We start from the raw sequence: 27,021 nt of genomic DNA, 5'->3' as shown, positions 1-27,021 counted from the left end.
TCACTTACTATATTACATAGTTTGGCGTCATCGGCGAACAATGTTACTTTACCCTGAAGCCCACTAGTCAAGTCCCTTATGAATATGTTAAAAAGCAAAGGACCAAGGACCGAGCCCTGCGGCACTCCGCTGGTCACCTCCGATGTCTCAGAGAGGGTGCCGTTGACCACTACCCTCTGAAGTCTTCCACTCAGCCAATCATTGACCTATACAGTTAGTGTCTCACCTAACCCCATCGATTTCATCTTGTTTAATAGTCTGCGGTGTGGGACGCTGTCAAAAGCCTTACTGAAATCCAAGTACACTATGTCCAGAGACTCCCCCGAGTCAAGCTTTCCTGTTACCAAATCAAAGAAACTGATGAGATTGGATTGGCATGACCTACCCTTAGTGAACCCATGTTGACTGGGATCCCTTAGATTCCCTTCATCCAAGATCGTATCTAATTTACCTTTAAGTAGTTTTTCCATGAGTTTACACACTATTGATGTGAGACTCACTGGTCTGTAGTTCGCAGCCTCTGCTCTGCAACCCTTTTTGTGCAGAGGAACGACGTTAGCTGTTTTCCAGTGCAGGGGGACTCTCCCCGTACTTAGGGAGAAATTGAAGAGCATGGCTAACGGTTCCGCCAGGACATCGCACAGCTCTCTGAGCTCTCTTGGGTGCAATTTGTCTGGTCCCATGGCTTTGCTCACCTTGAGTCTTGATAGTTCGCTGTAAACATCAGCTGGTGTGAACTCAAAATTTTGAAATGGGTCTTCCGTGCTTGACTTTGCTTCCAGCTGTGGACTGTGCCCTGGTGCCTCACAAGTAAAAACTGAGCAGAAGTAATCATTCAGTAGTTTGGCTTTGTCCGAATCTGCTTCCACATAATTTCCGTCTGGTGTTCTAAGGCGTACTATCCCGTTTGTGTTTTTTTTCCTGTCACTGATATACCTGAAGAAGGATTTGTCCCCTTTCTTAATGTTTTTTGCTAGATTTTCTTCCACTCGAAGTTTGGCCTCCCTGACTGCTGTTTTGACCGCTACAGACCTTGCCCTGTATTCAATGTTAGCTTCTCCTTTCCCCGTATGCTTGTATGAATGAAATGCTCTTTTTTTCTCCTTGACGAGGGACGAGACCTCATCAGTGAACCATTGGGGTTTCTTTTTTCTTTGTTGTTTATTTACCGATTTTGTATAGCGGATAGTTGCCTCGTGTAGGATCGATTTCAGGGTTGACCACATAGCTTCCACATTATCAGTTACTTCTTGAACCTGCAGCGTCTGATGGATGAAATCTCCCATGTGTGCGAAGTCAGTGCCCCGGAAATTGAGTACCTTCGTTTTTGTTTGTAATCTAGGGAAGCCCTTCCTAAGGTTGAACCATACCATGTTATGGTCACTGGTGGCTAGCGTTTCTCCCACCGAGACCTCTGAGACACTTTCCCTGTTCGTAAGTACCAGGTCTAGGATGGCCTGGGCCCTAGTGGGTTCTAGTATCATTTGTTTGAGCTGTACACCCTTCATGGACGTTAATATCCTCCTGCTACCACAAGTTGTCGCTGAGAATGTATTCCAGTCTACATCAGGCATGTTGAAGTCTCCTAGCAGAACAGCATCCCCCCGTAAGGTGATATTCTCAATGTCTTTAATTAATTCTGCGTCCTTGTCCTCCGATTGTCTAGGAGGTCTGTATATTACACCAAGGTACAGGCATTTTTCTCCGCTTCTGGCCAGATTTACCCAGATGGATTCCCCTGTGTATTTGACATCTGTGATCCTGGTTGTTTTGATGTTCTCTTTGATGTAGAGTGCTACCCCTCCTCCTAACTTACCTTCGTTGTCTTGGCGAAGCAGGTTGTATCCTGGTATAGTTATATCCCACCCATGAGAGTCTGTGAACTCGCGCGGGAAGGCACTTGCGCATGCGCAGTGCAGCTTTCAGAAGCTCTTACAAAGATCTTTAAGCAAGTCTGCTTTCGAGGCTGTCCGTCGGTGACGTCACTCACTGTTGAGAATATCTGCCTGCTGTCCCTGGATAACAACTGTTCCGGTAAGTAACTGTGCTTTATTTGCAATGTCTTTTGCCTTATAATCTTGCATACAGTTATGACTGTGACTAATCTTCCTTTCTAATTCTGCAGATATCGATGAATGCAGAGAGCAACCAACAATCTGTGGAGAGTATGCAACCTGTAACAATCAGCCTGGAACATTCCGGTGTGAGTGCTTTGAAGGTTACCAGTTTTCAGAAGATGGTCGGACATGTGTTGGTATGTGTTAATGTTTATTTCTCTTATTTGTTGGGATGAGATTGGGACTTTTTAGTAAAAGTATATTATCTAAGCTCTCTGGTGCTCTTTCTCTTTCAAATCCAATACCGTGGAGTGGTACTGAACATTATCATTAGACAAGCAGGCATCATATTCTTACATGTGGGTGACATCATCCACAGAGCCCAGTACGGACAGTGGTAAAGTGTACCGTTATTTTAAGCTTTTAGCAAAGTTTCGAGACTGCCCCCACTGCGCATATGCAAGTGCTTTCCCGCCCGACACTGGCTCACAAGGTTGTCAGTTTTTCGTTTTCCACTGAGTGAAGAATACATATCTGAACTTCGTTCCCTCAAATTTATCTTCCTGCTTCAATTTCTTCATATTTCCTGTTGTTTTACTTTCTTGTCCATTGGATTTTTTTTCTTTTCAACAAAATATGTTTTGGTGAGAACAAGTCTTTTGGCTATTTTAAAGCCTTTGCTCTGCCAACAGTGTGACGGCTTTTTAACCTTCTTTTTACTCTATCACGGTATCCTCCTCTCCTGCTGATTCTGAGTCCGGAGCTGTTCAATATATATATTTTCTTTTAGGAAACTTTAGGCCTGGAGTCAGATTTCCAGCAACTTTTCTGTAGTACCAATTCCTGTGGGTACCGGTGGACATCGATTAGCATCATTGCATATCTAGTATCGAGACTCTTGATGCATGCCTCTAATTAACACCATCGTTCTATGATCAGGCTGTCATTTCTGAAGCACATAGCCTATTGAGGCACCAACACTTTGACACCTGCTTCACCTTTGGTACCAGCTAGCAGCATCCAGTACTGGTGCATCCTCTTCATACATCAGCATCGTGGGTATTTCAGCATCAAGTATCTCGCTGCATGCCTTTCATCGATGCCATTATTTCTTGATGTATGCTGTCCATTCTAAAGCATACCACTTCAGGTATTGACGCTTCAATGGTACTAACTTGATAGCTACTGGTGCATCTCTTCACTTTGTTCAGTGTCAGAGGGCTATGTGATTCCTTAGCATCGAGGGTACCGGCAGATGAGCCAACAGTACCGGTGCACTCCTTCCAGGATCAACTGAAGGGGTTCTTCAGGAGGATATCAGTGACATTTTCAAGTTGCGTGCTGGCCCAAGCTGAACATAGCATATAAAGGCCAGAAGGTACCAACTTTAGTTTTTTCATTGAAGCATCAATGAGCATCGAGAGTTCATGCAAGTGAGCATCATCACAGTACCGATTCTCCTTCCCCCTTGCCATCATCAGTCCAGTTCTACCTTCATCGAAACAGTTCTTCTTGAAACTTCTCAATCCAGAATTTCCTAAGGTACTGGATATTTCTTCTGACCTGTCTCTACTGACACAGAGTGTGAGCCTACATTATCTGCTCCAGAATCATATGGAATCCCTTCAAATCTATCTCCTCCTTCTTTTTTCTAACTATATCAGGCAGATGGTTCAAAAGCTCTAACTGTTAAATTGAACTGATACTGAGTCCAGAGCAGAGCTCCTTAATGCCTTAGATTACGATGAGCTTCCTACAGAACTTCTTAAGTTACCGCTGTACTCTACTCAAGGATGCGTTTTTTAAGAACTGGAGACCTCGCTCTCTCTTACTATTGCTCCCAGCAAGATTTAACTCTCTTTCGAACTTCACACCTTGTTGAGAGTTTCCTGACTTCCAGCTGTGGATGCTGATCTTACTGATCTCATACCACTGCACCAGATCATCACCTTTTCCACATTGTTCTCAGCTGCGCATACTCGCATTAACAGCACTACTGAGAACTACTAGAGGGATTCACCATGGGCTTAGAGCAGAGATGTCAAAGTCCCTCCTTGAGGGCTACAATCCAGTCGGGTTTTCAGGATTTCCCCAATGAATATGCATGAGATCTATTAGCATACAATGAAAGCAGTACTTGCAAATAGATCTCATGCATATTCATTGGGGAAATCCTGAAAATCCGACTGGATTGCGGTCCTCGAGGAGGGACTTTGACACCCCTGGTGTAGAGCCTTTAAGGCGGGATCACCTTCTTTGTCCAATAACAATGCAGTAAATAGGGGTGTTCTGCATGGATGTAGCACCTATTAAGCATGGAACACTTCTGTTATCACTACACACTCTTAAGGCATCCACTATTGGAGTAGATCCTTTAAAGTGGATCTTCTCTTGTTTTCATTGACTGTCTGTTTCTTCCATATTTTCTGCTGAGATCGTGAAGATGGAGAATACCATATTAGATAGCTCATTGATTATGTTCCATGAGCAGGATCACCAGGCTCTTCACCGAAGAATATCTACCACTATACTATCAATGCTAATACAGTTGTCCAGGAAATATTCATTTTGCAATATCTTATCCTACTGCCCATTTGCTGATATCAAAAGGACACTGTCAAGATCATCCTTCATCTCCATCTACTTCTTTATTTCAAAGAAACTTGGAGGCTTGGGAGTGGCTGTAGGAGAGGAGGAAGCCACTACACATCCTCCCCTCCCCTTTTGGTATTTTTTCCATCCCGTTCTTTACTATCTAAATATTGTAGTTCCTCCCAGCTTCCTTTTATACTACTAAGTCATTGTTTGTCAGTTGGTATTTCTGTTGCTGTATTGATAATTCTTTTTAATGTTTGCTTTTAAAACCCTGTAAAACCGCTTTGATATTTGGTAAGGTGGTATATCAAATTTTTAATAAACCTGAAACCTTATTTTCCTTTCTGACATCAAACACATCCCACCTCCCCTCAGCTCTTTGCCCTTCTCTCTCATACTCACACATCCTTCCTACCCCATAAGATGTATTCCCTTATGTACTATGCATTTTCAGCATTGCCCTGCTGGCACTGGCAATATTACATTCTCAGCCAATACGTTGTGTGTTGATGATTCCTAATTTTGTTGACTAGCCTGGAACAGATTTATCAAGATGAAATAGACTTTAGATTTTCAGTATTCAAACAAATTTGGAATGAGAGATTTAAGAAAGCTCAGAGATTGTTAGCTGATTGCTTGAGAGCTGCACAGCTTGACAGGACAGTATTCTGAGTTAAAAGCGGTAACTGGGACTTTAACTAAGTCCCCTGATATTCAGGAGCCGTTCTGTGCATATTATGAAGACCTGTATAAGTGTGACTCTAGAGATTGCAGAATCTGCTATCCAAGAATATTTAGATGAAATGCCATTACCAATGCTTACTGCATCCCAGGTTGGGAAGTTAGTTTGGTTTCTCTTGGGAGAATGACAAAGCCGTACTATTGATGGTATGAGGACTTCAAACCACCCTATGCACCACAGAAAGATCATAGGAAAGGAAAATTGGAATGCAGCCTAGAATTTCATCTGTACTGTCCCACTGTCACAAAAGAGCTACAGTTTACTCTTTACCAAATACTGCTTCTGGAGCAATAGGATTTTAACATGTGGAAAAGAGGGAGTTCTTCTTTGCTTTGGCACACAGGAGAATCCCAACCTGCTACTGGCACCCTCCTCTGACACCAGCTATAATAGTAGTGTTTGTGTAAATGATGGCTCAGTAAATTTTCTCTACTGACAGCCTTTTTACAGTAAATGCATTCTGCAAAGTGCTGTTCCTCAAGTGCTGGATAAAATGCCATCACACCTCCTGATTTTGTGTTTTTCTTTTTTTGTGGGATCCTCTGCATCTTTGAATGCTGCTGCTTCTGATGTTGGGACTTAACCATAAAGTAAAAGACCAGGGAAATGCACTTTCCACTACTAGTTCATGGTTCTAGTAGTATCTCCTGACTACTTGCTACCTATTATGTTAGCAACTAGTTTATCCAAATCCTCTTCAGGTACTAATCTAATTTAATCTAATCTAATATGAGCCTTTTTATTCCGCTGAATTAGGATGTGGCTGAAGGTGGATAACAATGAAAGAAATTGGGCATTGTCTCAAGAAAAACACACATTTCTCACTAAGTACAAAAGCTTATGGATTGCATGATTAATTTCTTAGTAGATATTGATGATATAATGAATTTTCAAGCTACTAAACGTTCAGTCTCTTCTGATTTTGTAAAGTCTTCACATAATGTTATATATGATCCAATATCTTTCCAAACCTACACCATACATTTCACAGGAGAATGCTGGTTGCCTACTGCTTACTCGAACATAAGAATAGCCTTACTGAGTCAGACCAATGATCCATCAAGCCCAGTAGCCCGTTCTCACGGTGGCCAATCCAGGTTACTAGTACCTGGCCAAAACCTAAGATGTAGCAATATTCCATGCTACCAATACAGGGCAAGCAGTGGCTTCCCCCATGTCTTTCTCAATACCAGACTATGGACTTTTCCTCCAGGAACTTGTCCGTGCCTTTGCCTTCTTTTCTCCTTTGTAGAAATGGGAGCAGACAACTGGCATTTTATTATTAATGAACAAAGCACTGAGGTGCCCCCAAGCTGTGTGGAATGTGCCTGTTATATAATAGACTGGTGCAGATTCTCAAAACTTTAATACCATCGCTAAACTGTTTTCCGATGGTTTAGCCTGTACACATTTTAATGGCGGATTATAAAACAGCTTATCTCTGTTTTTAGCAACATTTCTAGCAGTCTCCGACACTGACATGCAAATGGGCTCTTCAACATTGAAATGAGCACTCCAGTGGATTGTTAACAAATACTGAACCATTTTCTAAAAGTGGGCATTGGCTTTTGGCAACAAAAATAAGCAACTGGTCCAGGGGTGCTGGAACAGTGACTGCGCTATTTTAAACCTTGGCATGCAGTATCAGAGACTGTTAGAAAAGTGGCAGCTGAACCCCCCCCCCCCAGCAATGGGAGAGATGACCACTCTCTCCTGCTGCCAAACGAAACTACCGCTGCCCCCCTGCAGTGGAAGAGATGCCCACTGTCATACAACATCCCCTCCTTACCTCCATGTAGATGTCTGACCGGAGGGACATGGAATCCCTCTAGCCAGCTGGCCCACCACTTCAAAATGAGCCTTCCCCTCCCTGGTGCATCCTGGGATGCACTGGGGAGAGACCTAAGGCTCTGATTGGTCCAAGTTGTTTAAAGCCCCTCCCATGGGAAGGGCCTTAACAACCTGGGCCAATCAGAGCCTCAGGCCCCTCCCCAGATGCACCGGGATGGGGCTTAAGGCTCTGATTGGCCCGGACACCTAAGGCCCCTCATATGGGGTGTCTGGGCTAATCAGAGCCTTAGGTCCTTTCCCGGTGCATCTGGGGAGGGGCCTGAGGCTCTGATTGGCCCACGTTGTATAAGGCCCCTTCCATGGGCATCTCTCCTGCTGCTGGGGTTGTTGATTGGCAGTGGGAGAGATTGAACATATCTCCCGCTGTTGTGTGTGTGAGGGTTGTGTTTTTTCTGCGCATGTGCCCATTGCTATCACCTCTGGAATAGTTCCAGAGGTTAGAGTCTTTGCTACTCTTCGCGAACCTCATTTACATGAGTGTTTTTTAGAGAATGACTTTTTTTAAAAATTCACTATCGGAACGGCTGCGATAGCAGATCGTCACTTTTTAACGCGGTTTTTGGAGAATCTAGGCCTCTGTCTCCAGTTGAAGAGTGGAGGGTGTTAATGGCATTGCCTCTTGTCTTGTGTGCCCCAATTATTTTGTATTCATATTATGGTGAATATCTTTTTGTAAGTCTCTATCTCTCATATACAATATATCCTTTTGCTAATGTTTGAGATACCTGAAAGGTCTCCAATGTTCAAGGGTCTGAAAACCGCAAGAACGATTCACTTTTTTTTCCTTCTAATAATTTTGAAATAATAGAAATCATCTATGCAAGCTACTGAATCATTCTCTGTTGGATACAGCAAAATTTGAATGAAACGATATCTTAACAATGATTTTTGATTCCTTAGGTATTGAACGACCAATAAACCACTGTGTAACTGGGACTCATAGCTGTGACATTCCAGAACGTGCTCGGTGTATATACACTGGAGCCTCCTCTTATATTTGTGCGTGCTTGTCTGGCTTTTTGGGGGATGGCCGTACCTGTGTGGGTAAGTAATACAAAAATGATCACCAGCTTTCTCTGGCTTTCTCTACAAAGGACTCACTACTTAAATGGCAGTGGTAACAAGTTCCATCAATATAATGAAAAAATAACCAGCGAACTTGTGCTACACTTGACTGAAACAATCAAAGTGGAGTAATCTCTCACTCAATATGAAACCCTCAGAGTCCTGCACTGCTCAATATTATCATTGAAACAGCTAATAACAGGTGTACAGTTTGTCTTTCATTGGGTTTTCATATGTATATTTTTTGTCTTTATCACTTGAACGATCTATGGTCTATCTTAACTGTGAAATGTGCAACTAAATGCAAATAAATAAATAACTTGCAATACTTATTTTACCTGCTATTAGCTGTTTCAATGATAATATTGAGCAGTGCAGGACTCTGAGGGTTTCATATTGAGTGAGAGATTACTCCACTTTGATTGTTTCAGTCAAGCGTAGCACAAGTTCGCTGATTATTTTTTCATGAGCTACAAAGGAGACATCTTTTGAAGCCTGTTTTTCTCCTTATTTCTTCCCTCTTTTCTTGACTTTACGCTGCTGTGCTCATCTTTTCTGTAGTTGTGGCTTAAAGTTGACCCTTTTCTGCTAGTTCCACAAGCACACATAGCTTTGAGTCAGACAGAATACGGGCTTCATTCCTTCAGAGTGCTTTACCAAGTGGCGTACCAAGGATGGGGTGGTGGGAGTGCTTTGCCCATGGTGCAGCTAATAAGGGGATATAGTGAGAAGCAGTTGACCCCCCCCATCAGCCCCCGCTCCCTCTGATATCAGTTCCCTCTCCGGGGCAGAAGACTGTTAGAGCCGACAATTGTGTCCACTAGACCGCAGCCCCACAACTGCTCCACCTTCCCCACCACTGCCAGGAGGGGGGATGCTCTGCCCTTGGTGGCAACCAGCGCAGCTATGCCACTGGCTTTTACCTGTTCAAAAATCTTCAATTTGGCTATCAGTCTCGGCTAATCCTTCTGGTTTACCACTTAACTGTTTAGAATTTTAAAAAAAAAATAATTGCATCAGTGCTGTTTGAACTATATAGGGATCAATATTCAGCCAACAATAGTGAGGTATTTTGTAAATCTCTTGTGTTTTCATAAGAGCCTCTAGATGTAATCTTTTGAGTTTTTGCCTAATCTTTTTGGGTCCCAGATCCAGCCCTCAGAGAGGCAGTGAGATTGCAGAATAATAAGACATTAGCCAGAAAGGATATTTGGTTACAAAGCTGCTTCTGTGTGTGTATTAGGAAGATGTGTCTTTCTTTCTGTAAGTGGCTAAGGAGAGGTATACACTTCTCCCTCCATATTCGTGGGTTTAATACTCACAAATTCTGTTGTTCGCAATTTTTTTTCCTCCTCCTGGTGATTAAGTTTTAAAGGCTGCCCAAACCTCCCCAAACCTTACCCTGGTGGTCTAGCGGTGACGCGGGGCAGGAGCGATCTGCCTGCGCTCCTGCCCCATGCAAAGCGTCATCAAAAATGGCTGCCGTGAGTTCCCGTGGTCTCACGAGACTACTAAGGGAACTCATGGAAGCCATTTTGGATGACAGCTATGCACGGGGCAGGAGCGTAGGAAGATCGCTCCTGCCCCGTGTCACCGCTAGACCACCAGGTAAGGTCTGGGGAGGTCCAGGATGCAGGAGGGAGGCGGGGGTGGGTCAGAGTCGTCCAAAAAAGTTTTCAAATTTTCCATATTCACGGGCCAGCTCTGCCCCTAACCCTCGCAAATTCGGAGGGAGAAGTGTATGTATGAGAGAGTGAAGAGAGGGTATGTCATGCCTGAATGAATGATTTGTGTCCTCGAATGGGTGGGTGTGTAGGTATGAAGAGGCTGAAGGAGGAAGAGAAAGAAGGGTGAGGAGGTTGAAGCCTATCTTTATAGACTTGAATTCCCTGTTCCAGTATTTTAAGTGCTCTTGTTTGGTTAACAATTATGAAGAGTACCATAGGTTTTCAAGTCCTTCACGCCTCCTATTTATCATGTAGAATATTAACAAGCCAAAAAGAATTGACCCCAAGAATCCACAGAGAAGAAAATCCAAGAGAAAACAAAAGAACACTGTGGGACGACGATGATCCTGAAATGGACTTTAATGAAAGACACAAACATCAACACATTCCACATAAAGATAAAATAATCCACAGAAAAACCAATAGGACTTAGTCCGCTGGTAGCACAGGACCCAACACGGTCCGCGTTTCAACAAAATATCTTCTTCAGGGGTCCCTAAGTGAGGAGGAGTGTGTGGTGCAGTGGTTGAAGCTACAGCCTCAGCACCCTTGGGTTGTGGGTTCAAACCCCGCGCTGTTCCTTGTGACTCTGGGCAAGTCACTTAATCCTCCATAGCCCCAGGTACGTTAGATAGATTGTGAGCCCACCGGGACAGATAGGGAAAATGCTTGAGTACCTGATTGTAAACACCACTTAGATAACCTTGATAGGCGGTATATAAAAACCTAATAAACTTGATTCGTGAAAGAACTAGTATGTGGAGAGAAAGGCGCTGCTAAACCCAAAGCAATGGAAAAAAAAACACGGACCGTGTTGGCTCCTGTGCTACCAGCGGACTAGGTCCTATTGGTTTTTCTGTGGATTATTTTATCTTTATGTGGAATGTGTTGATGTGCTTTTGGAACTTTGTGTCTTTCATTAAAGTCCATTTCAGGATCATCGTCGTCCCACAGTGTTCTTTTATTTTCACGTAGAATATTAAGACAGAATTCTCCATTTGTTAGAGAAATAAAGTGCACCAAATTATTTACTTCTACAGTTGCTTATTGAGCTCTAAAACTTTGGAAATATTTATCAAACCATATGACTTCAGAGAATAACTATAAAATTTTTAAGAAGGCTTTGAAAACTTATTGTTTAATGAACATGTGTTAGGAGCAATAAAGTCAATGTTGATTTTAAGATTGTAATTCTAGACATTGTCTCCACTTATAAATGTTAAACCGCAATGAACTTTATGAAACAACGCATCCCCACACCCACTGCAGAGAGCCTGGATGCTATATCAAAAGTGTATGTGCTCCTGGCTGCGTGTTTTCTACACTTCAGCTGCATTTTGGCTAGCTAGTGACGCTCTCCTGTGCGAGCAATAAGCATTGAGGCCTGAAATGTCTTTCTCCCAAATGAGTCTAGGGTCCTGGCCTCTCTGCCTGGGGGAAGTGACACTAATAGTAATAATAATAATAATTTTATTCTTATATAGCGCCAAAGCCATAATAGTTTGAGGCGGTTTACAATAAGAAGAGCTGGACAATCAGTGATGATAGGCACAATGTAAAGTCATTTGTCAATGTAAAGTAAGCAGAGTACTGAGAAGGCTTGAAAGTTCTTGGTTACAAATCGGTTAGAGTATAAAGAGATAGGGCTTTAAGAGTTCTTAGGTTACAAATCGGTTGTACAAGTTTGTTTTTACTAGTTTTCTAAAACTTAGATAGGATGAGGAGTGCGTAATAATGTTACCCAGCCAATTGTTCAGATGACCTGCTTGGAAAGCAAGTGTTCTGTCCAGGTATATTTTATATTGGCAGGCCTTTATTGTTGGATGGATAAACATGTGAACTCTGCGTGTAGGCCTAATAGAACAATCCAAGTTGAAATGAGAGACCAAGTACATAGGGGCCGAACCAAGAATAGATTTGAAACAAAGACAGGCAAATTTGAACAGAACAGTAGCAACTGTTTTGCCAACTGATGGAAACATTTAAACCATATCTAGTAGGTAAATCCATCGTTGCTCTAGTTGGGGTAATTTTTCCCCCTATCCCCACCTTTTATCGATTCCTGTACCATATCAGTAGCAAAACGCTGAAGTTGATCAAATTGATAACCATTGTCCAGACAATGTTGTGTTGTACTATAGGAGCTTCTTTCCATTCATGCTTGAGGCAAGATTTATGTTCTGATATGTGGATTTTTAATTTACGTGTAATCTTTCCCACATATATTTTGTTGCAGGGTCACTGAATAATGTACACTACGTGGTCACTGTCACAATTAGTCTGATATTTAAAAATACATTTTTTATGATCCACTTTTCGGCTAAGGGAATGCCATTATTGGATTTACAAAAATTAACTAAAAATTTTCAAAAATTGATTTCTAAATTATAATATTGAACGTAAAGTATTAATATCATTTGTAAATGATGTATTGGATACTGTACAGGTTTAGGAGCTCTCTAGTAGGAACTGGGCAGGAAGGTTCCTAAATCCAAAATTCCTGGAGCACATGATGTCTTTTCCTCCTTTTCCATATATAATCTATATACAATCTATTTACAATTTGTATTTAACATCTAACAGGCGTAACTAGCCTTCCCTTTGGATTGGTTTATCAATATTTTTTTTTTTTTAGTAGTAATGTATAAAGTACAGTCAGCCCTATCAAAGTAAGCAAAACTGATGGTTGGGAACTTCCCCATTCAACTTAGCAAAGAATAAACCTGTTTGTGTTTTAAAGCATATTACCAAGATTTCTTCTCTTCCCTTATTCACATAGAAACCCATCCATAGGGGTGTTTCATATAAGAAAATAAGAAGTTAATTTTGAATAATCTCTTCCAATGGAGATTTTATGTAGAGGGCAGCCAGAACTGAAACTGTCACTCTGCCTCCTCCCCCCTCATAGAAAACCTGTCCTCCCTGGCCAGCCCCTACTCTCCCCAGCAGAAAGACCACCTTCTTGGGCTGCCAACCTGTAAGCTCCCCAGGCATACTTTCAAAGCCCTAGTGGTCTTGTGGCCTCTTTGAGGTAGGAGCGATACTGAGTCACTCCTGGCCTACATGATTGCTGCAACTTCTCTTGGCAGCCTTGCAAGACTGATGCAGAAGATTGTGGCATAGGCAGGAGCGACTGGGGATTGCCTATGGGCGGAAAGGCAGCATAGAGTGTTTGCAGGGACCAGGAGCGTCATTTTCAGCCAAAAATACACTTTCAGCTGAAACCAAAACATGACCAAATCCAGATTTTGGGTACCAAAACTGAACCCAAAATTCGGCACTATAATTCATTTTATTCCCAGAGCTGTTGTGTTTGATATTTGAAGAAAGGATTTATGAGATCTCAAAATCTCATGCACAATAACACCATCTTTAGGATGGATATATGAGGAGCATTTAATCATTTATCTACCGCTGTAGGAAATAAGTGTTTTCAAAAAATTTTTGTTTTATGTTTCAATGATAGCTCCATACACGTTATCTACTTTTCATGCAATGACTTTAACCCCTTTGAAAATAATTCAGTTCGATCTTCAAACCAGAGCGTCACAGCTTCCTTGGTGTCTTTATCACTTGAAAACCACTGTCCACGGAGAAATTTCTTCAAAACTCGGAACAGGAAATAATCTGAGAGAGCCAGGTCAGGACTGTAGGGTCCAGCTGCTGAAACCCACATTCTCGGATGGCAGCCTGTGATTGTTGTGGCATGTGCACAGGCGCATTGTCGTGAAGAAGCAGCATGCCTGCTGTGAGTTTTTCTTGTCTTTTTTTCCTTGACTCCTGCAAAGCAATCCTTGTGTTGGCGTAACTCTCCCTGGTTATGGTCTTGTGTGGCATGAACTCCAGAAACAAGTCATTCATCATCCCAGAAGACAGTTGCCATGACTTTTCCTGCTAATGTGAACTTTTTTGGGGTGGGGGATGACTTGCATTTCTACTGCATTGACTCCATTTTGGACTCAGGATAGACCCGAGTCTCATCACCAGTCCCCCACCAGTCCCCAAACGATGAAAAAAATTCACTTGGCCTTCACGGAGCATTTCCAAGTTCTCCTGACAGCACTGGAGACTCATGGCCTTCTGACATGGTGTCAGCATTCTTGGATCCTATCTTGCACTAGCCTTGGACATGCCCAACTTTTCATGGATTATTTTCCAAACTGTACCTGCTGAGATGCCAATTTCTTCACCTATTCAGGAAACACTAATTCATCTGTTTGACAAAATAAAATTCTTGACTTTCTTGCACATTTTTGTGGAAGATGTTTCCACAGGCCACCCACTGTGAAGGTCATCTTCAATGGACTCTCTTCTCTACTTAAACTGTTTGCTCTAAAATTTTACTTTGTAGGATGATGGGGCAGACTCACCATAAACTGCAGTCATGTGTTCATGGATCTCCTTTTTCCCTTCTTTTGTGAGAAATTTTTATCACTGAATGGTGCTCCAAATCTAGCAGTTTCTTACTTGATTCACACGAGATCTCTCCTGCCATCCTGTCTCTTGGAATGTTAGACTTGCATTGAGCCGCAACTGTGCATGAGTAACCTTGAGACATGTCTCAACATTCAGAGACTTGTTTCAACATGCTTGTTATTTTCTTTCATACTCAGGTAGATAAATGATTGAACGCACCTCATATTGAAGTATGTTAATATATGAACTTGTATCACAGTGGGACATGTGGTAAATAGTGTGTATTAAATACATGTTAGTGTGACATAGCCTTTTGGTCCTTTTTAGAAGAGCTATACCAATGATTTGTGGTTTCTGCACCCCCCTCTACCCCCCCGATATGAATTTGACTTTATTCCTTTTGTTTTCTGGTTTAACTTTTTTGTAACAGATGTAGATGAATGTGAATCCATTCAGTGTCATCCAAATGCCATTTGTTACAACACGCCAGGATCCTTCGTATGCCAGTGTAAAGCAGGCTATCGAGGAGATGGCTTCCAGTGTGTCTTGGGAGGTAGGAGTATTGGCCTTTGTTTTCTTATTTTTTTCTTTTTTTTTTTTTACCTATAGCTCCTCGTAAGTGGAACTAGGCATCTGCCAAAATGCTTTAGCACTGTACAGATCGGGAGGATGTGTTATAATCCATTAGGCTGGCAGAAAATTAGTATTTTTATACATGAAGAAATGAAACATAATATACTATAATGTTATAAAGTAAATGATGATGTACAGTGTAAAATCCCATATAAAAAGGCTCATTATAATGTGGGATTGCTTATAATATTGTTAAGGGTTGGACCCTGCATTTGTTTGTGGCTATTAATAGTACTAATTGTAATGTGATTTCTTCCATTCATTTTTTTTTCATATACACACACAATATAATCTTATTAACAATACATAATGGTAACCACAAAATTAAACTACACAAAGATCACTGTAAGCAAATAATATTATAATATATATATTCTCTTTTTTTAAAAGAGGTCAAGGCAGATGACTTTAAAATATGCAATGTCACTTTAGTAACAGTTACAGAAAAATAGACACATAGTCCTGGATTCTGTATAGGATGCCTGGTCTCAGATGCCGACAGGCATCCTATATAGAATCGGGTCTAAGCCCACCTAAAGTGAACCCGATTCTCTAATCGACGTCCATGTTACAGACGCTGGTTAGAGAATCGGGTTGACTAAGTAGACAAGGACGCCCATCCCGCCCAAACGAACGCGGCAGGAGGGATGCTCAATTCCTCCTGCCAGAACCCTCCCCCCCTGTAGATCACTGGAAGGAGGGAAGCGCAATCGATGGGGCTAGGAGGGGAGTTTCGGCAGGAAGAATTGGGCATCCTTCCTGCCGGCGATCTACAGGAGGGGTTCTGGCAGGAGGAATTGGGCATCCCTCCTGCCAGCGATCTACAGGGGGCGTGGGGGGTTCCAGCAGGAGGGATTGGGCATCCCTCCTGCTGTGTTCATTTGGGCGGGATGGGCGGCCGCTAAACTTATCACAGCAGGGAGATCCTTGCCGCGATAAGCTTAGCGGCTGCATCTACTTACAGAGTAGGCTAGCATTTTGCATTCCTACAGCGTCTCCTGCTGGCCTAGGGAGATGCATACGGCCACCTAGGTCCGCCTAAGGCTATTTCCAGAGCAAACCACATCCATGCCTAGCTTAGGCGGGCTTGTGCGCCTCCCTATACTCCAGGAGGTGCCTCCGATGTAGGCAGCCTGCCTCGGGAGCTTTTTATATATATATATATATATTTATATATATATATATATATATATATATATATATATATATATATATATATATATATTTATATATATATATATATATATATTTATATATATATATATATATATATATTTATATATATATATATATATATATATGTATATATATATATATATATATATATATATATATATATATATATATATATTTATTTATATATATATTTATATATATATTTATATATTTATTTATATATATATTTATATATATATTTATATATATATTTATATATTTATTTATATATATATATTTATTTATTTATTTATTTATTTATATATATATATATAAAACGTGCGTCCCGACCGCTGCCTACAATCGGGACGCCATTTATAGAATCCGGCCCATATAGTGCAAAATATAGGCAACAGATATAAATTCTCAAAACTGACACATTTTGATCATTAAATTGAAAATAAAATCTTTTCCCTACCTTTGTTGTCTGATGATTTTCTAATCATCCTTTCTCAGTCTCTGGTTGCACTTCCTTCTGACTTTGTTCTTAAATATGTTTTTAGAGCCTTCATATTCATTGACTGTTTTTCTCTCCTTCACTTTCTGCCCTGCATCCATCATTCGCATTAACTTTTAACATTCAACTTTTTTCCATTTTTCTGCTTTTTCTCAAAATCTACTTTTCTGTGACTTACCTTCCCTTCTTATCTCTCTCCTCTCCCATGGTCTGGCATCTCTCTCTCCTTCCCTCCCAGTGGTCTGACATCTCTCCTTCCTTTCTCCCCTTCCCACAGTCTGGCATAAGAACATAAGCAATGCCTCTGCTGGGTCAGACCTGAGGTCCATCGTGCCCAGCAGTCCGCTCACGCAGCGGCCCAACAGGTTCAGGACCTGTGCAGTAATCCTCTATCTATACCCCTCTATCCCCTTTTCCAGCAGGAAATTGTCCAATCCTTTCTTGAACCCCAGTACCGTACTCTGCCCTATCACGCCCTCTGGAAGCGCATTCCAGGTGTCCACAACACGCTGGGTAAAGAAGAACTTCCTAGCAGTCTGGCATCTCGCACCTCCTTCCCTTCCATTCCCTGGCCTGATATCTCTCTCTCCTTCCCTCCTCATTCCCCTGGCCTGACAGCTCTCTCTTCCTCCTTCCATCACCTTTCTCTGGATCTGATATCTCTCCCTTTCTTGAGTCATCTCTCCTCCTCCCAGTGTAACATTTCTCCCTCCCTTCCTCCTTTCTGGCCCCTCTCCCAGTCAAACATTTCTTTCTCTCTGCATCCCCCAACCAATATCTTTTTCCCTCCATGAGTCCAACTGTTCACTCTCTGCCCTCTCTCCCTTCCCCTGAATGTGACCTCTCACAGCAGCTCATGGTACTACAGGAAATGCCGCAAGCAGCTACAAGAGGTCACACAAGCTTTTTTAGAAGGCAGCTGCGAGGAGTCAGGAACGAGATGACCACGCTCCTGCCACAAAGACCCCCGCTGGACCCTTAGGTACCGCAGTAGGCCCGGTGGGGTGGTGGGATTGGGAGGGAGATTAAAGGGTCGGGGCCTGGAGAGCGATTCCATCAGGCAGCCTTGGGGCCTTTGCTAGGCCGACCCGTGTCTTATAAAGCAACTTCCACTCTCCTTGGAGGTGACCGGCCTAGCAAAGGCACTGAGGCTGCCTGATGGAATCAATAAAGTAACGCTAGTGGCAGCTGTATGGGAAAGTTAAAAGCACGGTGAACTGCTGCTGTAAGTCTGGGAGGGCTGGGGAGAGAAGACGGTGGTGGCAAAATGTGATAGCAGAAGGAAGGTGGGAGACATACAGTGGCACTCTGACAATGTTATGCATACCCCCTGGGGTACGCATACTGTGTGTTGAGAATCTCCTGCTGTAGATCAAATAAGTGTGCACTATATGGTGCCTACGATATACTTGTTCACAAAAAGTTGGGATGAACTACGGACACCAACAAAAGAAAGGTACTAGAGGTAAAACCAATTTTTTTTTTTTTTTTTTTTGAAAGAAAAAAAAATAAAAACAAAGCAATTCCACCATGGATTTAGATAGAGGAAAAGAGACCTGACACAGATTCACTTTTCGGCACAAAGAGCCTGCCTCAGGGGGTCACAATCTTTATATATTATAGTATTAAATAAAATGTAATGCTGGACACCTTAGTAGTTGCTGCAGTTGACTAAGTCAATAATCAAGTCCAGTGCCACACACTGTGGTGCACAAGTTTCACTTCCAAAAGTAATAAAGAACAATTAAGCCTCTAGTTCCTCTTTTTTGTTGGTGCCTTTGGCCTTCCTTGCTCTTTGTGAACTGGTTCTCCTTGATGTAGTATTTTTGTCATTTTGTTAAGTCTGCAAAATACTTAAGGGGGACATTCTGAGCTCATGTAAAGAGCACATTTCAGGCCGTCACATCTTCACATGTTGTAACATATCATGAGCTGCTGATGTCCCCTGAAGCCTAGTCTCAGTTTTACTTTTCAGATAAATACACTCTGTAAGCGGTGCTTTGAGCTGCAGACCACCAGCGTAGTAGTTTGTTAGAGATTGTGTCTTCTTAAGGCTACTACAGTATTTTACAAGTACATACTTTAAGGATATTTGTTCTATGATCACTATGTTGGTTTTCTTTTAAATTAATTTTATTTTTGGATGGTTTAATCTGTATTAGTGAACAAAGGGCCTGATTCTGTAAGAGGTGCTTGCTGCGTTTCAATCGCAGACAGGCGCTGCTTACAGAATCATGGCTAGCAAGGATCTAGGCGCCAAAAATGTTGGCCAGGGTTTTCCTTGTAGAACCATGGCCAGTAGTGTTAGTAATACCAAAATCTGGTACCATTCCTAAACACTCCCACTTTGTTTTTTGGTGCCACTAGGAACCATGGACCCAGGCACCGGTCCTGGAGGACGCATAATGGTGCCTAATTTTTTTTAATGTGTATTTAATGTTGCAATCGATTATCAAGCCACTCAAAACCAATTAAAACACTTAGGTGCCTGTAGGTAACATCGAGATGCCTGCCATTGCCTAGCTTTCAGAACCTTTGCAGATTCAGGCCCTAAATGCTTAAAATTAAAAATAAATAAGTTCTTGTCTTCAGATACACCCTATCTCTTAACTTGAAACATCTCTATGCTTAGTCACTTTAGTTTTGTGGCTCCCAAACTAGTTGATAGTCAAGTAGGGTTGTTGTCATGTCTAGAAAATCTTTCAGATTTTGCTTCAGTTAATTAAAACTGGTTTTATAAAGCAGGAACTAAAAGATCGGATACCGCTATCAACTTCACTGTTCACAGTCTTTATTACCCCCCACCCCCTTTTATGAAGCCACATTAGGCTTTTCTATCAGTCGGAGCTAATACTGCTGCTTTAGGAGGCCTCGCAGGTATGTCAGGTCTCACTGGGGAGTGGGAGGTGTTGGTCGCTGAATTAGTGAGTCCGATTTTCTTGGACAATGAATTGATTTGAATCGATTCACCAAAGTGAATCTGTGAATCGATTCAAATCGGCCTATCGGGCAGCACTAGTCTGTCCTCTCCTCTGTATCTCAGGAGGGTAGCAGCAGTTCTCTATGCCTTCAGATACCAATAGGGCAGATGATTAAGTGGCTTTCTGGCACCTGAATGCTCCTGGCTACGTATAGACTTAAATATACTGGCTTGTTTACATACCACCAATCCCTATATTTTCTGGTCTAAAACTTATGCTGGAAGATTCTCCCCTCATGCTTAAGGTAGGGAGGATCTGGAACATAAGACAATATTCCCAAAAGACATGAAAGTTTTATAGGCGGCGGAGGTTTTTTTTCCTCCAGTTCCATTCCTCTAATTATATGTCCCTCTTAGCTTCTCCCTCTTTGTGGAAGAGCCCAGAATGTCCAGATGGTTGGACATTGATTTATCTGCCTACAACCAAAGCCAGACAAGAGCTAAAAAATTTTTGGGTGAAGGTAGTAACACTATGAATCCAAGCAGGCACCCATACTACTGAATTCAGAACTGCCCTACACTGATACAGTAGGTCTTGGGTGGGAAGCCAGCCAAAAAACTCTTACCTTGGTCCCCTGCATCATGGGCGCTGATTTGGTAAATATACAAGTCTGCCACTCGTATGCCACTGCTTTTTAACCTAAGAAGATATACAGTATATATATTTCAAGCTTATTTGATGAAATTAAGTCTATACTTTGTGTTTGTTGGTTAGCTTCTGCTTTACTTCTGCTTTAACAGATATCTTCTTTGCCCTTTTTTGTGGTGTTTGGTGTGCTATTTTTCTAAATTATACTTGTTTTCTCTTATCCCTTGGGGTATCTGTTCTTACCAAGATTTTGTGGCTTGCAGTCCACTGGACTGCTCTCTGATTCCCTATGGAACCTAGAGTGAGCTTGGAGATTTGGGAGTATGCATGTACAGTACTTTCTTTTGACACATATTAAGCCTTGTATCATGTAGGAATTTAACCTCTACTGAAAGTTATTTTCTTTTGAGAATACATCGGACTCTGTAGTAAGAGCTGTATGTGAGTTGTGAACATCTTGCCTCTTTATTTAAAAATAATAGATAGAGGTTTCTAGTCCCCTAAGGACTTCTCAGAGAAAGCCTAATGTTTTCCTACATGCTTCTTGCGAGCTCCTCCCATCCTGTAGTCCTTTATTTCCCCTACCAAAGAGGCCCCACAGAATAGACCTGAAAGCTTGCAGCAAAAAGTTCACTGACAGGGCAAGACATGAGGCATTCCTTTTTTTTTTCTCTCTCTCTCTCTGAGGAAGAAAGTGCCTAAAAAGGAATGATTTTCATTTTTTCTGTTTATATATACAGAGACATCTTTTTTAAATGCTTCTCAAAAGTAAACTGCCATATTTTCACGCAGATAACGCGCACCCGTGTATAACGCGCACACGGGTATAATGCGCAGAAACTACGATTTTATGTATAAAACCTTTTGTATACCGCGCTCACGGGTATAACGCGCATGCAACCCGACTGTCCTTTCGCCCGCCCCGACTCTCCTCTGGCCACCCCGACTCTCCTTTCGCCCTCCCCGACTCTCCTCTGGCCACCCCGACTCTCCTTTCGCCCGCCCCGACTCTCCTCTGGCCACCCCGACTCTCCTTTCGCCCTCCCCGACTCTCCTCTGGCCACCCCGACTCTCCTTTCGCCCGCCCCGACTCTCCTCTGGCCACCCCGACTCTCCTTTCGCCCTCCCCGACTCTCTGTGCGCTGTCCCCCTTGAAGGTCTGTCCCCCCTTGAAGGTCTGTCCCCATCCTGAAAGCCTGATGCCCCCCCCCCCGACGTCCGATACATCCACCCCCCCCCCCCGGCAGGACCACTCGCACCCCCACCCCGAAGGACCGCCGACTCCCCGACAATATCGGGCCAGAAGGGAGCCCAAACCCTCCTGGCCACGGCGACCCCCTACCCCCACCCCGCACTACATTACGGGCAGGAGGGATCCCAGGCCCTCCTGCCCTCGACGCAAACCCCCCTCCCTCCAACGACCGCTCCCCCAGCCGACCCGCGACCCCCCTGGCCGACCCCCACAACACCCCCACCCCCCTTCCTCGTACCTTTGGTAGTTGGCCGGACAGACGGGAGCCAAACCCGCCTGTCCGGCAGGCAGCCAACGACGGAATGAGGCCGGATTGGCCCATCCGTCCCAAAGCTCCGCCTACTGGTGGGGCCTAAGGTGCGTGGGCCAATCAGAATAGGCCCTGGAGCCTTAGGTCCCACCTGGGGGCGCGGCCTGAGGCACATGGTCGGGTTGGGCCCATGTGCCTCAGGCCGCGCCCCCAGGTGGGACCTAAGGCTCCAGGGCCTATTCTGATTGGCCCACGCGCCTTAGGCCCCACCAGTAGGCGGAGCTTTGGGACGGATGGGCCAATCCGGCCTCATTCCGTCGTTGGCTGCCTGTCGGACAGGCGGGTTTGGCTCCCATCTGTCCGGCCAACTACCAAAGGTACGGGGAAGGGGGGCGGGGGTGTCGTGGGGGTCGGCCAGGGGGGTCGCGGGTCGGCTGGGGGGGCGGTCGGAGGTTCTTGGGGGGGGCGGTCGTTGGAGGGAGGGGGGTTTGCGTCGAGGGCAGGAGGGCCTGGGATCCCTCCTGCCCGTAATGTAGTGCGGGGTGGGGGTAGGGGGTCGCCGTGGCCAGGAGGGTTTGGGCTCCCTCCTGGCCCGATATTGTCGGGGAGTTGGGGAGTCGGCCGGGCAAGAGGGCTTGGGCTCCCTCTTGCTCCGATCGTGGATGCGGGTGGGAGCGCGTGCGAGCGGTCGTTCGGGGTGGGGGTGCAAGCGGTCCTGCTGGGGGGGGTGAATCGGGTGTCGGGCGGGGTGGGAACTATGTAGAAAAACTTTTGTATACCGCGCTCACGCGTATAACGCGCGAGGGGTATGCGTGGTAGGTAAAAACGCGTATAACGCGCGCGTTATATGCGTTAAAATACGGTAAATCTTCTTTCTGGAAACTGTCTATGAGCTGTAGAAATAATGTTACTGTTACACACTAGTTTTCAAATTTTCCATTCAATGAGTCACAAAATTAATCACACATACCAATACCTTTTTTTATACATAAACATTTAATAAAATATATGTATAAATTTTATATATAAACATAAAAATTTTATACATATACACACACACATTTTATTAAATGTTTATGTATAAAAAAAAGGTGTTGGTATGTGTGATTAATTTTGTGACTCATTGAATGGAAAATTTGAAAACTAATCACACATACCAACACCTTTTTTTTATACATAAACATTTAATAAAATGTGTATATGTATGTGTGTGTGTGTATATATATATATATATATATATATATCTAATATAATAAAATGCTAGGCCGCGCATGCGCACTAAAAAAAACGTGTTCCCTGATCCGTCGCGAAAACACGAGTGCGCATGCGCACATTTTACGTCATCACCTACTCTCCACCTCGCGCCACCTATCACTGTCATCACCTGCTCTCCACCGATCACTGTTCCTCCTGCACCATGCCACGCCAGGCATGTCCGCAGCCGGCCTCGAGCTCCTAGGGGCTGGCGGCGCTGTGCTGAGGTCCCGCCTCCCGCTTCCGCACTACACGGCGCCACCAGACCCGGCCCTACACTGAGATCCGTGATCGGGTTGCCATGGAAACCCCGCCGCAGCCTCGCAGCTAGGTAGGGGGACAACAATAGCGCTTATGTTCAAGCCGCCGCCACGACTCCCCTCTCGAACCGCACCAGGATCGAGAGAGGAGCTGCGGCGGGGGCTTGAGCATAAGCGCCATTGTTGTCCCCCTACCTAGCCGCGAGGCTGCGGCGGCCTTCCTCACCCGGCTCACATTGAATCCAAGTAAACAACCGGGGCTGCCTAAAGAAACAAAGTTTCACGGTGCTTGGCCCGCAAAACAATTCCTGCCGTTGCCGAAATTTGGCCCACCGTTCCTTCCCTTCCTCCATCAGGTACAGTTCACCTCCGCCTATGTTAAAAGGAGCTGCTTTGAAATTGGAGCCCTGCCGCCACCATAACACATTCCCTCTGCCGCGGTCCCATATGTCAGAGAAGGGGCGGGACCAAGGCAGAGGGGAACGTGCTACAGCAGTGGCAGGCCTCCGATTTCGACGCAGCTCCTTTTAACATTGGTGGATTCACTGCACCTGATGGAGGGAGGGAAGGAAAGGTGGTTGGGCGCTTTTGAGCCCCTCTTTAGCCTTAGACCCTCTCCTAACTGCTCCCTCCTGTCTCAGACCACTGGAGCACCTGATGGAGGGAGGGAAGGAAAGGTGGTTGTGCGCTGTTGAGCCCCCCTTTGCCCTCAGACCTTCTCCTAACTGCTCCCTCCTGTCTCAGACCACTGGGGGGAGGTGCCTGTCTTCAGCTGCAGGGATGGAGGGAGGGAAGAAGAAAGAAGGGGCCCTGGCAAGTGAGTTATCAAAAGCCAACCATAGCCTGGGACCCCTACATGATATGAATAATGACCAGACAACAAAAGGTAAGAAAAATAATTTTATTTTCTGTTTTGTGATTACAATATGTCAGATTTGAAATGTGTCTTGAGGGAGGCTTCCGCCGCGGCTTTGGACAGAGGGGTACCATTTTCGTGGGAGCCGGCCTTCGGAGAGTCTTGGGACGCCGGGACGGATGCGGGAGGGGCTGCCGCTGCGAAGGGCTTTGGTGGGGGAGCCAGCCAGACCACAAGTGTGGGGACGTTGTAAGCGCGGATTGGTCAAGGAGCCGCCGCTGCTGAAGCTTTGAAATTGCTCTCCCACCGTCACTCCCTCCCGCTCCGGCTCTGCCCCTGCCCAGGTTCAAAAGCAGGAGACATCTAGCACCCGTTAATCTAACGGGCTTAAACACTAGTGTATATATATATATATACAGTGTTCTCCCCAGAAATTTTTTCCGGCTGGGTGGCATGAAAAAGTAGCTGGTTGGGGTGGGCGAGACAGGGAAATTTGATGGTGGGGAAAATTAAGGGCTCCTTTTACAAAGATGCGTTAGCACCTTAATGCTCGGAATAGCCGCGCATGTAGCCGCTACTGCCTCTTAAGCAGGCGGTAGTTTTTCAGATAGCATACGCTAATCCGGTGTGTGCGCTAAAAACACTAGCGCACCTTTGTAAAAGGAACCCTAAATGTGTACTATTTTTATTAATTATTATTTTCCAATGTTCACTATTGCTTCCTTTTTTAAGGTTTGACACTTGTGCCAGAATATTTTTACTAAATTTAAGAAGTATCCAATTCTAAAAGTGAATAATTAGATCTTCGCCCTCTTTCAAATGGTATAGAGCAGTGGTCTCAAACTCAAACCCTTTGCGAGGCCACATTTTGGATTTGTAGGTACTTGGAGGGCCACAGAAAAAATAGTTAATGTCTTATTAAAGAAATGACAATTTTGCATGAGATAAAACTCTTTATAGTTTATAAATCTTTCCTTTAACAATTAAAGGAAAGATTTATAAACTATAAAGAGTTTTACCTTATGCAAAATTGTCATTAATTATTTTTTTCTGCGGCCCTCCAAGTATCCTATTTTTTCTGCAGCCCTCATATTTAAAGTTTAATATTTTTCCTTTCTCAAAACTGACACATTTCAATCATTATATTGAAAATAAAATCATTTTCCCTACCTTTGTTGTCTGGTGACTTTATTTTTCTGAAAACAACGAACAGATTGCAGATAATGTACAAGATGCAGGCGTTGTTTATTAGTAAATGCAGTAACATATACAACAAACACACATATATATGCAGTAACATATATAACAAGCACACGCCAATCACGATCAAATGGGGTCAAGCAAGTCTTACACAATGCCATTTGATCGTGATTGGCGTGTGTTTGTTATCTTTTATGCAGTTTGCTTTATACCTTAACCACCATGGACCCCTGAGGAAGGCGTGTTGTCCGAAACATGGACCGTGTCGGGTCCCTTGGTTGGCTATAAGGTTGTATATGTTACTGCATTTACTGCAGACTACGTTGGACTTTCTTTCTCCCTTTTGTGCATCGACTTTATTTTTCTGTGCATTTAACTATGTTTCCAGGGTCTTCTTGTCCTTTGACTGTTTTTCTCTCCGTCTTCACTTTCTGCCTTGCATCCATCTTTGGCATTAACTTAATATTCAATTTTTCTGCTTTCTTTTCAAAATCTGTTTCCATGTCTTACCTTCCCTTCTATTTCTCTCTTCTTCTGTCCCTATTTCCATGGTCTGCATCTCTTTCTTTCCTTTCTCTCCATCCCTCCTTCCTTCCTTTCTCTCCATCCCTCCTTCCTTCCTTTCCCCTGGTCTGGCATCTGTCTCCTTTCCTCCCCCAACTTTTTATTTCTTTCACCCTGCCCTCTTCTTTCTTTCTCTCTCTATCCATGCCCCCATTCTTTCTATATGTCTGTCTTTCTCTCTCTCTCCGTGCCCCCTTTCCTTCTTTTTTTCTTTTTCCATGCCCGCCCTTTCTCTCTCCATGCCCCTTTCTGTCTGTGTCCCGTTTCCCTTCTTTCTTTCTGTCTCTCTGTCCCTCACCTTTCTTTCTTTACTTCTCCCTGCCCTCCCCCAAGCCACCACCATTGGGGAATAGGCCGCCACCGCCGCAATCAGGTAACAGGCCGCCACCGCCGCAATCGGGGAACAAGCTGCCGCCGCCGCAATCGGGGAACAGGCCAGTGCCGAGGTCTTAACTCTCCCTGCATATCTTCCCCAGCGTGGACCAACCAATTCACGCCACCCGACATCAATTCTAACGTCAGGGAGGATCTTCCGGGCCAGCCAGGCAGCAATTGGCTGGCCCAGAACTTCCTCCCCAACATTAGAATTGAACATCGGGTGGCGAAAATTGGTCGGCTCCAAGCTGGGGAAGATATGTAGGGAGAGCTAAGACCTTGGGCGCTGACCTGTTCCCTGATTGCGGTGGCTTGGGGGAGGGCAGTGGGGAAGGGAAGCAGATTGGGGACCCCTGCTTTAGGCAAGGACAGATTGCGGACCGCAAAATAGTCCCTGGGGGGCCGCATGTTTGAGACCGCTGGTATAGAGGTTTAAAAAAGGGAAATGCGTTAATGAAATCATTAGGTTCAATCTAGCCATTTATTTCTGCATGAATTTAAACAACTAAAAAAAAAAGATAAATATAGCTCATCCAGTCATACAAGAAACATCTCTAGCACCTCTAATAATATTTTGATCACTATATTCCTTCCTGAGGTCTCACTGAGGATATGAAATAGATGCGATCCCCACTTCCAAACCTCTTCCACATAATTTGAAGGAGAGCTGTGTGATTGCACTA

General features: G+C 43.9%; 1 protein-coding gene across 1 annotated transcript in view; it reads left to right on the top strand.

The window, feature by feature from the left end:
* Positions 1–27,021, top strand: part of NID1 (nidogen 1) — a 165,637-nt gene that overhangs the window by 84,388 nt on the left and 54,228 nt on the right. The window contains exons 10-12 of the mRNA XM_033938047.1: positions 2,126–2,254; positions 8,146–8,289; positions 14,884–15,006. Of these exons, the coding sequence (XP_033793938.1) occupies positions 2,126–2,254; positions 8,146–8,289; positions 14,884–15,006 (396 nt within the window). The remainder of the gene's footprint in view (positions 1–2,125; positions 2,255–8,145; positions 8,290–14,883; positions 15,007–27,021) is intronic.

Source organism: Geotrypetes seraphini, chromosome 3 (genome assembly GCF_902459505.1).
Source record: "Geotrypetes seraphini chromosome 3, aGeoSer1.1, whole genome shotgun sequence".
In the NCBI taxonomy this organism is placed as follows: domain Eukaryota; kingdom Metazoa; phylum Chordata; class Amphibia; order Gymnophiona; family Dermophiidae; genus Geotrypetes; species Geotrypetes seraphini.
Note: the sequence above shows the minus strand (reverse complement) of the source record. Positions and strands in the feature narration are given on the sequence as shown.